General features: G+C 43.0%; 1 protein-coding gene across 1 annotated transcript in view; it reads left to right on the forward strand.

The window, feature by feature from the left end:
- The window catches only part of Adamts16 (ADAM metallopeptidase with thrombospondin type 1 motif 16), a 161,503-nt gene that overhangs the window by 74,898 nt on the left and 71,126 nt on the right, over positions 1–15,479 (forward strand). The window contains exons 10-16 of the mRNA XM_008834569.3: positions 425–578; positions 4,813–4,908; positions 7,612–7,760; positions 8,741–8,913; positions 10,684–10,814; positions 12,692–12,815; positions 13,627–13,871. Of these exons, the coding sequence (XP_008832791.1) occupies positions 425–578; positions 4,813–4,908; positions 7,612–7,760; positions 8,741–8,913; positions 10,684–10,814; positions 12,692–12,815; positions 13,627–13,871 (1,072 nt within the window). The remainder of the gene's footprint in view (positions 1–424; positions 579–4,812; positions 4,909–7,611; positions 7,761–8,740; positions 8,914–10,683; positions 10,815–12,691; positions 12,816–13,626; positions 13,872–15,479) is intronic.

A 15,479-nucleotide genomic window follows, 5' to 3' on the forward strand; every position in this document is an offset into this window, starting at 1 on the left:
AGGGAGGAAAAATGTAGTAATTGAGGCAGTCTGACTATGACTTGACTTTTACAATGGCAGCTTTCATGGTCTGACTGTTTCTGACAAAAATGTATGTAAATATTTCTGTGATAGCAGCCTCTCACATTGAACATCTGGTTGTAATTATTCAGTTTTTTTTTTTCTCCATGATACTTTGAGATATCTAATGAAGGGCAATTTGTCTTTTGGAAAAAGTAAAATATTTTATGAATAATTTCAGAAAATATAGCTTCTGTGTTTAAATATGATTAAGATAAATACTATACTGTACCTCAGGAGGAAAAAAAAGTCAACTTCTTTCTAAAAAAATCTGTCATCAAATTCCATGAGAAAAGGAGGCTCAAGGGATTGTACACCCCTCTGTAACATTGTCTCCCTGACCGTGCTTCCCCGTCTGCTCTAGTACTGCCCAAGCTGTGTGCCTTGCTGACCGGCCAAAGCCAGTGAAGGAATACAAATACCCAGAAGAGCTGCCGGGACAGTTATATGACGCGAATACACAGTGCAAGTGGCAATTTGGAGAGAAAGCCAAGCTCTGCATGCTGGACTTTAAAAAGGCAAGTGATTATTGGCAAATGCTCAGTGCACTGTGATTCACAAAACCATTTTATTTAGTGTAACTGACAGTGATGTATTCCGCATTTATTGGGTACCTACCAAATGTCAAATCCTATATGCTGGGGCTGGCCAGATGTAACAGGAAACACATGTTTTACTGGCCGAGCAGATGGTGGTAAGTAGAGCTATGGGTATCTGCTGTCATTTGAGAGAGCTGACTTGTTCTGTTAGGTCAGATCTTTCCTTCTGATTTATCATGTGGGAGTTTAGTAATAACCTTTGGTGAGTTTAAGTTGGCAAATTAATACTCTGCATTCTTTTTTCAAATAGTATTAAGGAAACAATATTCCCCACCCCACCCCCTACATAGGCATAATTTATTAGAAAGCAGCAGCGTCTCTGGGGGGCTTCGGGCAATTGAATTCCCCAAATAAAGTATTTATAGAGCAGTTTCTCGCAGAAGGTGATGTCTCTGTGGCCCCAAGGATGTTGCCAGAGTGATTTCCTGCGTAAATCCTTCACAGAACACAGAGATGCGCATTCCTGCCAGACACTGAGTGTCCAGATTTAAGAATTTGTTCTACTTAGCTACAAAGAAAACTACTCATAAATCAAATGAAAGTAACTACTTTTGAGGTTTCTTTCATTCCAGTTTATAATGAAATCAAGAATAAAATAGACAAAAGCCATACACAGTCTTCCAAAAAGCCCTCAGTACTTCAGAAGTGCAGGGAATGGGCCAGGCCCTCCTCTGTGAGCATGATCACCTTGTTTCTTCTATACTCAGGTGGGGCGCCCCCAAATCGCAAGTGCTTGGGATTGCCCAGAATTCTTTCTTTTTTGTATACTCTTGTATTTGTTAAGAAAGAAGAGATATAAGCCTGGTGTTTTAGTTTAAATATTGCATTTTTCTAGACTGTTCTTCTGATCTCCATGCTATTCACTTTATGACTGCAGAACATACCAACTGTGGTATCCTAAGACCATTCATAAAATAGAAACAAATCAAATTATACATGGGGTGAAATTAAATCACTTTAAAATTGTACAAAGTAGGCACTGATATTATCAACATCACAGATAAGATGTTGCTCATTTAGAAAGCCGTAGACACTGGGCATCAATTATGGCCATTTTTACTGTTCGGCAATACCCATTTTTATTTGGTAATCCTGATTGTGTCTTCTGCATCCTCCATAATTAATATCTGTGTCCTCAGTTCAATAGAGAAGGATGAAACCTCCAGCAATGAGCTTGTTTCTAGCTCTCATTCCACTTCTGCCAGCTGCTGCTTTGGGTACTCAGAAATTCTGTAAATAGGTGCATGGATAGTAAGCATTGTGCCTGTCTGAGTCCTGGATGGATGGATGGATGAATGGATGATGGATAGATGGATGGATGGATGGGTAGGTGGACAAATGGATGGATGGATGGATGATCGATGGATGGATGGATGGATGGATGGGTAGGTAGATGGATGGATGGATGGATGGGTAGGTGGATGGATGGATGGATGGATGGATGGATAGGTGGACAGATGGATGGATGGATGGATGATGGATAGATGGATGGATGGATGGGTAGGTGGACAGATGGATGGATGGATGGATGGATGATGGATAGATGGATAGATGGATGGATGGGTAAGTGGACGGACACACAGATGGATGGATGGATGGATGGATGGATAAACAGATGGATAGATGGATGGATGGATGAATGGATGGTTGAGTGGATGGATGGATGGATGGATAAACAGATGGATAGATGGATGGATGGATGGATGGATGGATGGGTGGGTGGATGGATGGTTGATGGATGGATGGATGATGGATGGGTGGATGGATGGATGGGTAGGCGGACAGATGGATGGATGAAGGAATGGGTATAGGGTTAGTAGATAGGTAGATGGATAAGCCAACGTCTTAATAATAATTAATTCAAAAATCGGGGATTCAGGTACAGTGACAAGTGCCTGTGGTCTCAGCGGCTAGGGCAGCTAAAGCAAGAGGACTGTTTGAGCCTAGGCGCTCCAGGCCAGCCTCAGAAACAAGACTCTGACTCTAATTATAAGTAAATTAATAAATGACAAAAATTAACTTTCAGATGTGGAGAAGTTAGTGTGGAAAGTAGGTTTAAGAAGAATAAATAATAAAATTTTATTTGGGTTTTTTAAAAAAGCAACAACCAACAAATCAGTTTTTAATTTGGTATTTAAAATCAAGAATTAAAAATCAAATAAGAGTAGTGTCTAAAGTAACTAAGATAACTCATAACATATACCATAACTCAAGCTGTACTTACTGAAAATATGATAATTCATCATGAGTAAGTAAAATGTACCTGTAAGGATAAAATAAGGGGTATAAGTTAGCAAAGTGGTAAGATTTCAACAAGCCCCTAAGATTATTTTCAAGGACTTTAGACCAAATTCTTTATGCAAATGCTAATTCTTACCTGTACTCCCTTACGTGAAGCGGTGTAGGCGGTTTCTCTACAGTCTGCTCACTGATAGAAAACAAACCTTCGGTTTTTAGTTAAAATGGTAGAGAAATTTTTGCAAAAAGAACTGCTAGATAACCAAAACAATGAAAGTGCTGTTAAGAAGCGGGAAACTCCAAACCCCATCAAGGTCAGTAGAGAACTGAGGCACCTCAGGTTCAGATGATAGTCATCTTTGTTTAGAGTTCTAATATTCTGTATGCATGAGTCTTACCATCTGGAGAAGGCGAGGCTGAAAAGATGGTATCCAACTGCGACTACCATGAGTCAGAAGAGAGCTAGAAGCGCTCGTAGCTGGAGAGACACTGGGACACATCCCCCATCATTACAACATGAGGCCTATTCAGGAGACAGAGCAACTTATGTTTCCAGATTCCAATTACATTTCTCTTAGAGCAGGAAAAAGTCTTAATTTTAACTTTCACTGTCTAATAAACCATGTCAAGTGTTTCACAGATGTAAATCTGGGGGAAAAATCCCCTATCAAATCTCCAAAGGCAACTTGGAAATGAATAACACTTTACTTAACTCCTTCTTAGGTTAGACAACTTAGTTGATATGTTAATTGATGATACAGTTTCTTCCAAGTCTATCTAAAAAGAGAGCAAAACTAAATGAAAGTTACAGAGATTCTATGTGTGTATACATAAGACCGTGATACATAATGTGAACCGCCACTGCTTGGCAGAAAGGAAACCTCAAGCACCCTTTCTGGGAGAAAGCTCTTGTCCAGTAGTGAACGTCACTGTCAATGGGGGGAGATGGTGCTTTTGTTTTAAAAACTTCTACGAAGCTCACATGCAAGACAGTACATCTTAGATTTGTGACTGATATGAACATTTTGGCTGTCATTTTCAAATATAAATGTATAGTATTCCATTGTCCTGTCTGTGCTTGTCAAAAGACAAAGCTGCAAGCACAGCTCACAGAAAGTAACAGAAGCTTGGCAAAAACAAAGAAGTTATAGTTTAGAAAACAGAAACCTTAAACATAAGAAAGGCTAGAAATAAATTATGGATCCGAGTCTGCTTCTCTAAACGGCATTAGGTGGTTCACACGGAAGTTCTTTTAACACTACTGTCTGTAGCATGGCATTTGGAATAGAGAAGAGCCATAGCAGACCAAGGAGCCAGACGGAGTAACAAAGCCAGCTTAATAGCTGATTTGCCTATAACATACTCTGATGATCTATTCCCTGAAAAAAGATTCGAAATGGCTCCAGTATAACAAATAAGCTTTGCAAATGGACATGAAAATTTGTTTCCAACAATTTTTTCAAGAAGAGTTTTTCACTTCAGGACCTATTCATATTTTTTGTGGGTTAAATGAATCATCATTATTTACTTCTGTCAGTGTAATAATGTAAATGTGATGTGCCTCGAGAAATGGAAAGTCAGTAGTAGTCTGCTTAACTTAGGTGTCACTTAACTCTAGGTATTTAGATTTTTTAAATTACATTTTTGCAGTCGTTCATGCCTAGATTAAGCATATTTTACTTTTTAGTTTAGAACATAAGATTTGTTAATTTCACAACAGTAAATGCAAATAGGTGAAGTTTCATGGGTGGAATTTGGAGGATCCAAAGCCAGAGTCCAGGCTCTCTGGTTTTCAGGAGTTGCTCTCCTCTGGCTGAGGAGATGTCACCTTTCACTTGCTGTTTCCTGGAGCCTTTGGTATGTTATCACAGATGTATAGGCCATTTTCAGTACTAATGGTTTGTCCTCCCTTTAGGACATCTGTAAAGCCCTGTGGTGCCATCGGATTGGAAGGAAATGTGAGACTAAATTCATGCCAGCTGCAGAGGGCACCCTGTGTGGGCAGGACATGGTAAGGTGTTGATTGCAGCAGACAATGCCACTCAGACCTCAGTCTTCCAACTCACGAGCCCTGCCTCCTCCTACGCTGGCTTCTTACAGCATTGTTCATACACCTGTGCACACCTACATCCCTGTGAAAACATTGGGACTCTTTGTTACTGATAATATACAGACAGAGGACACCTGTTCTCTTTTGAGGACATAAATTAATAGTCTATCTAGAATTGGTATATAGAGCAGCCAGGCAGTAGGTAATGAATGAATGTATTTAATAAAGAGAAAGATTAAACCCCTGAACCCCACTGACCAGCAAAGGACAAGCATTAGTGCTATGCAGGCCTTCCTGTGTTAACAAGAAGATGTATTGGTGCTTTGTGAAGTACCAAGAATGACGAGAGAGAGAGAGAGAGAGAGAGAGAGAGAGAGAGAGAGAGAGAATGATGGTATGGAAAAGAAAGAGGCATTTAAGACAGTAAATCTATTACTAGAATGATAATTTTGTCGTCCAAATAAAACACCAAAGAATATTATTTTAAACCTTTGATTTACTCTGTGATTGAATTATTTATTCAAAATATCAAAGATTATTGTTGAAGAAGCACGTAAGTAATCCCTGTGACAATCTACACTGTTTGCATAGCACACATTTTAGTGATACAATTGGACCTAAAGAGAAATGGGTGTCTAACTGCATCACTTATCCACCAAGTGTGAATTCCAGAGTAGATCACACCTAAACCCCATCAGCTCTGGCTTCAGGCACACCTCAGATTTTCCATTTAAAAATGTTAATTTTTAGAGCAAGACTCAAAGTTATTATAATGTCATCACCCATGTTAAATCTGTAAATGGGACCAGGACTTAGCGCGTACAGACGAGTGCCGTGGTCTGCAGCAAGGTGACCCTCAGGCACCAGGCAAAGCCATGCTGCTTCCCTGAATCTCTGAGACAGGTCCACTGCCTTCAGCCTCTCTTCCTGCAGGAATTCACCATCTCTTGTGCGTCTCCAAACTAGGGCACATTTTCCCAGAAATATTTTCAAGTTATCCAATTTGGTGATTCTTGCTTACATGTTGGCTATGCCCTGCGTTAGAAAAGCCACAACCAGATGGTTTTTAAAACAGAACAAGGAGAGCAGGAAACACACCTGTGTCTCCCTCCTCCCTCCAGGGCCTCATCCCTGAAGCTCAAAGCTGCTCATATCAGCTCCTGACTTCCCTCTCCATCCTCTCTTTCAGTCTGGAGGGGAGTCTGAGAGCAGTCCTGTTCTCCCCAGCTTCCGGGTGCTCAATGCATAGAGCCGCCTGGAAGAACTTTGTTCTGTACCCTGGAGTAAGCACAGGGAGTGATGGAAGAGAATGCTTTCTTTTTTCAAATATTTTATTCATTGTTTTTATTTTTTATGTGTTTGAGTGTATTGCCTGCGTGTGTGTAAGTGCACCCATGTCCTGCAATGCCTGGGGGGAGATCAGAAGAAGGCGTAGGGTCCCCTGGAACTGGATTTACAGACAGTGGTTAACTGGGTCCTCTGCAAGAGCAGTCAGTGCTCTTAACTGATGAGCCATCTCTCCAGCCCTGATTTTTTTTGTCTTACAGAGAAGAATCAAAGAATTGGAGGAGTGGGCTTTCAAAACTGTTTTTTTAAGTTCAGTTTTCTTGCTTAATATTAAATGGAAGCAATTGAATACCATTTGTGTGGTCAGCACTGGACACTTGTCACTAGTTGGTTAGCTGTTCTACCCCTAGGCACCAAGAGGCAGTTGACATGGTGTTGTGCCCCTCTTTTAGAAGTAGCACTTTAGCTCACTACTAAGCAGGTGGGTCAAATCTTAGAGAAAGAACAGAGTTGGCCATGTCTCCTGCCTACAAGCCAGGCTGTGCCTACTCCACACGGACAGTGACCAGGGAGGGCGCCTGCCTTCCATCCACTCAATAGACAGACTAGATCGCCATGCTCCTTGAGGTCAATGCCATACTGTGAGGTGGGGGTAGTTTTCTCAGGACACAGAACAGGGTCAGAAAGTGTTGTGGGTGTGTGTGTGTGTGTGTGTGTGTGTGTGTGTGTGTGACAGAAGTGAAGGTGTAGCAGATTTCAGCATGAACTGAAATTTTTGAGCACTTGTCTTGAGCAAGAGGAGCTGGTAGCATCTCTAGTCTTCATGGAGATGGATGGAATTCCAGAGCAGTTACCTCATCTCCATGGAAAGCTGAGCAACCTCTCACCTGCGCTCAGTACCCAAGCTTAGTGCCCTGAGCCCAGATGTTGTGGAGTAATCACAGGTGCTGACCAGAAATGACAAGGTGCTGAGTCCAAGGCCTCCAGCTGGGCTCTTCCACCCGCGACTCTCTGAACACAAGCTGGAAAAAGCACCTTTTGTCAGAAGTCAGAGGTCATCAACTTGGGAGCTGAACAATCGGGCCATGTGTCCGTCTGACACGTTTCAGTTGAGCCTCTTGGTTCCAGGAGCTGGGGCTCTGGAGTGACTGATCTAATCATCTTCCTTATGCACATTTTGTCAAATGATGCCGGGTTTAGAAAGACAAAGAAACATTAACTATGTCTTTAGTAGATGCTACTCGAGTGCAGGCATTCTAACATTCACCTGTTTTACAAAATCCCCCCCCCCACACCCCTTACTTGGTGTTACAGAGGGGACAAAGCTGCTTTCCCGGACTCATGCAAAGTTTTAAATTTTATTTTTAAAATGTTTAGTGGTGTCGTGGAGGACAGTGTGTGAAATACGGTGATGAAGGCCCCAAGCCCACCCATGGCCATTGGTCAGACTGGTCCCCCTGGTCCTCCTGCTCCAGGACCTGTGGGGGAGGGGTGTCTCACAGAGACCGGCTCTGCACCAATCCCAGGTATGTGACCTGCTTCCTTCCACAGGAGCCATTCCAGAGCCTAGCAACTCTGCTTTATGTATGCTAGAAAGGGAATCTCTCTCCACTCCCTAAGCAATTATCTTTCTTCAGATGGCTTAAGATGCTTGTCTGACCCCGGCAAAAAGGTAACAGAGCCAAGAGTGAGATTCAGGACCTGGGTTTACACTACATGCCTTGAAATACTAAGGTTCTGTTTAAACAGCTGATTCATTAGGAAGGTAAACATTACACAAATGAACAAGTACAGTTCTTTCAAGTGTAAATGTATTTGTTTTTCATCAAATATATTCACTTTTCAATAGTTGGCTTAATTGAGGGACAAGATTTGAAAGAGACAGTCACTCAGGTGGGGAAGTGAAGGGCCCCTACACTGATTTCAGAACTAAGCCATGCTACTTTATTTCATGCGAATTTGTTGCTCCTGTATAGAAAGCCTGAGGCCCTCAGTCGCCCTGCCTCACTGTCCGCTTGAGTGCTCCATGGTGTTTGTGGGAATTCTCCAGGGCCAAGCAGAGGCTTGGGCTATCAGGTCATGTTCTGGATTGGTCCATGGCCCAGTGTCCTGGCCTTCTCACAAGGAGTCTGACAACAGAAAGAAGCTGGTATCTGGGGAGACATCACTGACTTTCAGCCTCAGTTCTGCACTCTCTAACAGGGGCGTCCTGGAAAAGCCACGCTCTCCCTCGTAAGATGTGGGAGATCCATCCCCAGAGGATGCTAGGGGCCAACAAGCCCCTGCAGACCTGAATCTCAAACCCTACCTTGCCCCCCGGCACCACCAATGAGGGCATCAGCAGGACAGGAAATCACGACCAGGTCACTCGGGAATTAGAAACTCTTCGTAACTGCCCACTCTGTGTAATTAGTATCACCAGCTCCATTACTCTGGAACATCTTACTTCCACAAAGAGTTGCACAGATGCTAACATGTGGATCTCTAATTACAAAACGTGTTCCAGACCATCTCATGGAGGGAAGTTTTGCGAGGGCTCCACACGTACACTGAAGCTTTGCAACAATCAGAAATGTCCCCAGGACAGCGTGGACTTCCGCACCGCCCAGTGTGCAGAATACAACAGCAAACGTTTCCGGGGATGGCATTATGAGTGGAAGCCATACACCCGAGTGGAAGGTAAGTCTCCAGCCCCACTTCTTGTGGTATCCTGTGCTCTGTGGCCTGTACATCTTAAATATTATGTGACTAGCACTGCGATGTTCTGATAGACAGACAGCATGACTCTGGGGGTCACTGCGACACAGTTCTTTCTGGGGACTGGTTTGATTTGGTTTTCCCCACTGCTGTGGCATCTTATCTGCCTCAGCTTGATCTCTATGGCCAGAGATCCACAATGCAAATATGTTGAATCAATGGTTATTAAAGAATTAAGAATCCTCTCTGGGCATGGTGACACAGCCTTTAATCCCAGCACTATGGAGACAGATGCAGAAAAAGCTCTGTGAGATCGAAGCCAGCCTGATCTACATAGCAAACTTCAGGCCAGCGGGGGCTACAGGGAGACCCTGTCTAAGAGAAACAAAGAATTAATAATCATGATAGTTGATGGCAATGTTACTATAACCATGTCACCTGCTTCACACTTACAAATATTGTTTAGTATACTATACCCAGAAAGGCTTATGCTGTAACTGTGAAGTAAGTTTATTTGTAATATGTGTAAGACTTCACTTACCAGTAGGAGAGAAAGGAGTCAAGTTTGATCTTACGACATAAAAGAGATAGTCACAAGATTTTGGTGGTCTAAAAGGTATGGCTCAGGAGGCATTTGAAAGGTGTCAAATTATCTCATTCTTTGAAACTGAGAATACGGTCTACATAAATGGCAGTGAGCCCCCCTCCCCACCCCACCCCCGGTTTCCCTAACCAGAGACGTCGCGTTAGAGCTGACTTCCATCATTCCGCTGTACAGTCTCACAGTGGCAGAATGTGAAGCTTTAGATCCTGGCTGGGAATACAGGAGCCATCTCACACAAGGCACCTGCCACTTGGCTCTCCCTCATAGACTGTCCAGTTGAAGCCCGTGAGAACAGAGTCCTAGAACAGAAGGAAACCAGACTGCAGAGCATGAGAGAAAGAGGACTGACTCTGACGTCAAGGTCAAGTCTGTGTGCTACCCATGACTTCGCTAGTCTGTGATACAGTTAGTCAGGCTACGGTCATACTAAATTTGTTCTTAAAGTCCTTCAGTAAGATTTCTTTGAGTAAAGAGGTAGTATCTTTGGGTGAGTCTCAAGCCTATGGGAATTCCCTGGGCAACTAGGCTCCCCATAGTCCTTCATCGAGATAGAAAAAAAAGCAAAGAGTTCCAGCAAAACGTTTTATCAGCCATAGAAACTGTAAGGCCTTGAGTGGATTGTCAAGAGAATGAGTCAGAATGTCACAGGAAGGGGGTCCTGTGCACCACTGTTCTTATAAAATGTGTTTTATCCTGGGATTTTCATTTAAAAGTCATTTTATTGACTTAAAACGTACATGTATTTCATCAAACACATTATCACGTTTGTAAGAATTTTAAATAGTACAAAATGCTAGTGATCTTTTGTGCATTCCTATAACACTCATTAATTATATAGTAAGTCATGAATGTTATAGTCAACAAATGCTTATTGAACGCCTACTATGTGCCAACCACTATATAAAGAAAAAGTCGGGTAAGGAACACTGGAGAAAAAGTTAGTGTAGCGTCAATAACAAAAATAACAAATATAAAGGAAAAACTCAAGGCCAGTCAGGCAAACAGTAATGTTTTTACAATGTGTGGTTGTACGGGAGTTATTTTATGGGGGAAAACAACCAAAGAAAATCTTATCTAAATTTCAGAGCAAAAGTAACCGAGCTTAAGTATCTCTCTTATTTGTGTTTGTGTGTGTATTTCTTTTTAAGATCAGGACTTATGCAAACTCTACTGTATCGCAGAAGGATTTGATTTCTTCTTTTCTTTGTCAAATAAAGTGAGAGATGGGACTCCATGCTCGGAGGATAGCCGTAATGTTTGTGTAGATGGGATGTGTGAGGTAATAATGATTGCTTATTCCTTCAACCAATGTCTCCAGACGGTCTGCTTTATGCCAGGCGTCCTGTAGGGGCTAGAAAGACCCGTCATATGATAGGAGCCCTCCCTCCAAGTCACAGCCCAGTGGGGGACAAAGCAAGAGAGGCTCATATTGATGACTGCTTTGCGATGGAGGTGTGTACAGAGCCTGAGGAGAAGGGAGAGCTGATTTGTTCTTAGACAAGGGTCTGGAGCACTTGCAGGTGCCTAGGAGGAGGGAGCATCATATCTAGGGCTGAAAGAGGGCTTTGGGAGACCTGTGCTGAGAGCAGAGCATAAGTGGTTCCAAAAGGCCCCTGGGGCGCTCAGAAGGTTGGCAGGCTCTGGGGGATGCTGAGGGAAGTGAAGAGGGGACCAGGAGCTCGCCAGGTATGGCCACTGCCAGGCTAGCAAGCAGAGGTTTGATCTCCACACCATGTAGAGAAGACATTGGGCTTGGGGACAGCAGAATTACTATGTTCCTGGGCAGTGTTCCACATAATATTCAGTAGAGGCTGGGAAGCTGAGGGTCTGGGGGCTGCTTTTCAACTGTCATAATAATCTCCACATGATGGGCAGCCCAGATCGCCTCTGCAGCAGAGCATGAGGAAAAGGTATGTGGCAGACAGCTGGGGAAAGAGCCCACCACCAGGAGGGGGACTTCCCACCTTCACAAAGATGAGGGTGGGCAGAGTTCATTACAAACAGGGTCAGGCTGCGGCTGCACCACATACATTACATGTGAACACCTGATTTTTACCAGAAGCTATCAGTGTACAGGCTCTGTGGAGTCGACCTTGGGTCTGGTTCTAGTTCCCTGTAGGCTATGTGGACGTAGACTCCACTGAGCGTCATCCTGGAACCCTTCCACATTCACAGAGAGGAGGTGAAATGCCGTAGCGATCTCTTCCCACATCATCACAATCCTCAGGGTTCCTCCAGTGACCGGTTGATGTGTTCAAGAGTTCGCCATTCTGAGTACTCTTCAAGAGCACTTAAAATATAATTCTATATTTGTAACTCCAAAATCCAGAAGGCTGAACAACTAGCCCAAAAAGCTCTGAGAGGTTTTGGAGGACTTAATTTTGTTTAGTGTCAAAATATGCCCTGCACCGATGTACCTGTTGGTAGGTTTTCTCTGTTCCACTCACATAAATGTTTGCTGTGGACACATTAGTGTTTACACATGGTCTCGGGCCCTACATAGGTGCTCATAAGCTTTGTATAATCATGATGCAGTTTCTCTTCCTACAAAATCATCTGACCCCAAGGATTTCAAGCAAGGGTTTACAGCTGATTGTTTTGTTTCTTAATAGATTTTATTCTTACATGTAAAGCCTATTATCTTTGATAAGAAGTATGAAATAAGCCAGAATCATAAAAACTGTAAAGAACTCCTTAATCTCTATGGCTTTGCCCAGATCCGCCCTTCATGAATCACTGCTGGGGAAGTTTCAGTCACCAGGCGCTTCCTGCCCATTGCACCAGGCAACTCAGAAACACTGACTCTTTTCAGCAGAGCCTCGTGTGAACACACTGCTCGCCATCCTATCATGCCTGTATTAGTCTGAAATTCACCCTGCCTTCAACACAACAACCCACAGCATTAAGTTAAGGCTCAGGGCCCTATAGGTGAGCAGTGCTTCAGAGGGCTGGCTGAATTTCACAAGAGAGGCCTCTGCAGAGCAGGACCAGCCACACTGAGCACATATCGGGTATCCAATAAATATTTGTTAACTACCCTCTGTTGGAAACTTGTTCAGCTGTAGTGGGGAGGCGGTTTCTTGCATGATTGGTAATGGTGTCACCTGTATTGTCCTGTCTTTCATGAATGACCTGTGACCTTCGTGGGTCCTCCAGAGGGTTGGTTGTGACAATGTCCTTGGATCAGATGCTGCTGAGGACTCCTGTGGGGTCTGCAAAGGGAATAACTCAGATTGCACAGTGCACAGGGGCCTCTACAGCAAACACCACCATACCAACCGTGAGTATCTATGTTAGTTTGCTTTCAATTGCTGTCATTAAACACTAATCAAAGCCAACTTGAGGAGGAAAGGGTTTACTTGGCTTCCATCTCCTGGGTCACAGTTCATCACTTAAGGAGCCCAAGGTAGGAACTCAGGGCAGGAACCTAGAGGCAGGAGGCCATGGAGGAATGCTGCTCACTGGCTTGCTCCCCTGGCCTGTGCTCAGGCTGCTTTCTTGTACAACACAAGTCTACCTGCCCAGGGGTGGCATCTCCCACAGTGGGCTGGGCCCTCCCACATCACTCAACAATTAAGAAAATGCCTCACAGACATGGTCACAGGCCAGTCCAATGGAGGAAGTGCCCCAGTTGAGGCTCCATCTACTCAGGTGTGCCAAGTTGACAACTGATGCTGTGCAGCACAATATCCCAGTGTTCATTTTGAGCCAGATCTTCGGAGGGGAGGAGAGAGAGAGAGAGAGAGAGACAGAGACAGAGACAGAGAGACAGAGAGAGACAGAGACAAGAAAGAGAGAGAGAGGGAACAGCAGGTGTTTAGGGTGCTGAGCCTTTTCACTGGGACTTCCCAGCCTTTAGGAGCCCATTGGTTTGGTTTCAACTGTAAGTGGTTGCTGGTCTTTCAATTAAAATGATCCATATAAAGAGAGAAAAATTACAAAACCTTTGACTCAGCGATGAAAACAAGATGTCTACAGATGTCTAGAGGGGAACTGCAACATGTCTGCCAGTTCCAAACACAGAGTCTCACATTTGGGTTAATAGAGAAGCTGGATGGAGCTAAATGCCATACCCCATGTTCTCTGTCCAGAGTATTACCATATGGTGACCATTCCTTCTGGAGCCAGGAGCATCCGCATCTATGAAACGAACATATCTACCTCCTACATTTCTGTGCGCAATTCCCTCAAGAGATATTACCTGAATGGACACTGGACTGTGGACTGGCCTGGACGATACATATTTTCAGGCTCTGCCTTCAACTACAGACGGTCCTATAAGGAGCCTGAGAGCTTAACCTCCACGGGGCCAACCAACGAAACGCTGATTGTGGAGGTAGAGGCCAACCTCTTGACTCTGGGGCTGGGTTTGGTGATCTGGAGCTTTTACTGGGTTTGGTGATCTGGGTTCATTGCTGTGGTCCTAACTGTAAGCGCGCTGACAAATGTAACTGTCAGAAACAGGAGCTATCCATCAGGGATTTCCGCAGTGGCCATGCAGTTCACACTCCCAGCATCAGTGGGTCAGGGCTGCTCTTTCCTCACAACCTTGTCAACAACTGTTGTCACTTGTCTTCTCGATGATAGTCACTGACTGCCTGGAACGAGATGGAACCTTTGAACAATTCCACTGCCCATTTCCTTGATGGCTAAGGTTATTGAAACCTTCACCAACATCTTCTGGTTGTTTCTGGTCTGGGTATCCATCTGTTTCAGTTTATTAGACCATTTATTATTTGGATGGCTTGGTTTTGGATATCTAATTTTTGAAGTTCTTTATATATTCTGGATATCAATCCTCTGTCTGATATATGGTGGGCAAAGATTTTTCTCCCATCCTCTCCTCATTCTGGTGATTGGTTCATACATTTATTAATGCCATGCAGTTCCATTAGCTGATTTTTGCTATTATTTCTTGAGTTACTGAAGGCCTTTTTTGGAAGTCTTGTAACTATATCATGAAATGTTTTTCCTATGCTCTCCTCTAGTAATTTCTGAGTTTCTGGTCTAGCAGATAAAGTCATTGAATCATTAACAGGGTGAGAGAGATGGACCTAGTTTCATTCACCTACATGTAGATGTCCCGTTTTCCTAACACCTTGTTTAAGAGGCTGTCTTTTCTCAGTGTGAATTTAGAATCATTTTTCATGTCTCTCTGAAGAAGGTCTTTGGAATATTGATGGGGATCACATTGCGTCTGTAAATCACTTTTGATGATATTGCTCTTTTCACATTATTAATTCTGCTAATGTATGAGTCTGGAATGTCAGTTTCTTTCCGAAGTGTCTTAAAGTTTTCGATGTAACGTTCTTTTGCCCACCTAGTTGGGTTTATTCCTGGGTACTTTTGAAGATACTGTGAATGGATTACGTTCTTGTCACGCTCTTCATTTGTAGCAGAGCTATTGATTTCTCTATGTTGGTTTTGTACCTTTCTACATTGCTGAAAGTGTTTACTAGTTCTAAGAGTTTGCTAGTACTCCATAGGGAGTTTTTTTTTAATGCCTTTTTCCAGAAGAAGCATTTCATTACAGCCTTAACACACTCAATAACAGTTTCCAGAGCAAAGATACATCTCTTTCAAAAGTGGCTATAAAATTTTAAGGTTCGCTGTTGAACTAATACAGTTATATAATATTGAACTCAGTATAAGCCCTGTAAGACATAAAATTGAATGAGTTTTTAAACTTTAAAAAATCTTTCTCTTGCCTTACTGCTCTGGCTGAGACTTTTATAGAATAATTTGACAACCATTGGTATTAGTTCTTACTTAAAAGTCTACTTGAATTTGTCTGTGAATTCTTTCCTTCCTGGACTTTTGTTAGGAAAATTTTTTTCAGACACATAGCTTGTTACAGATCTTTAAGTTGTTTATATCCTCTTGATTTAGGGTTTTTTTTTTTTTTTTTTTTTTTTTGGGGGGTTTTTTTTTTTTTAGATATTTA

The sequence above is a fragment of the Nannospalax galili genome, unplaced genomic scaffold (genome assembly GCF_000622305.1).
Source record: "Nannospalax galili isolate Female #2095 unplaced genomic scaffold, S.galili_v1.0 scaffold197, whole genome shotgun sequence".
Taxonomy (NCBI): domain Eukaryota; kingdom Metazoa; phylum Chordata; class Mammalia; order Rodentia; family Spalacidae; genus Nannospalax; species Nannospalax galili.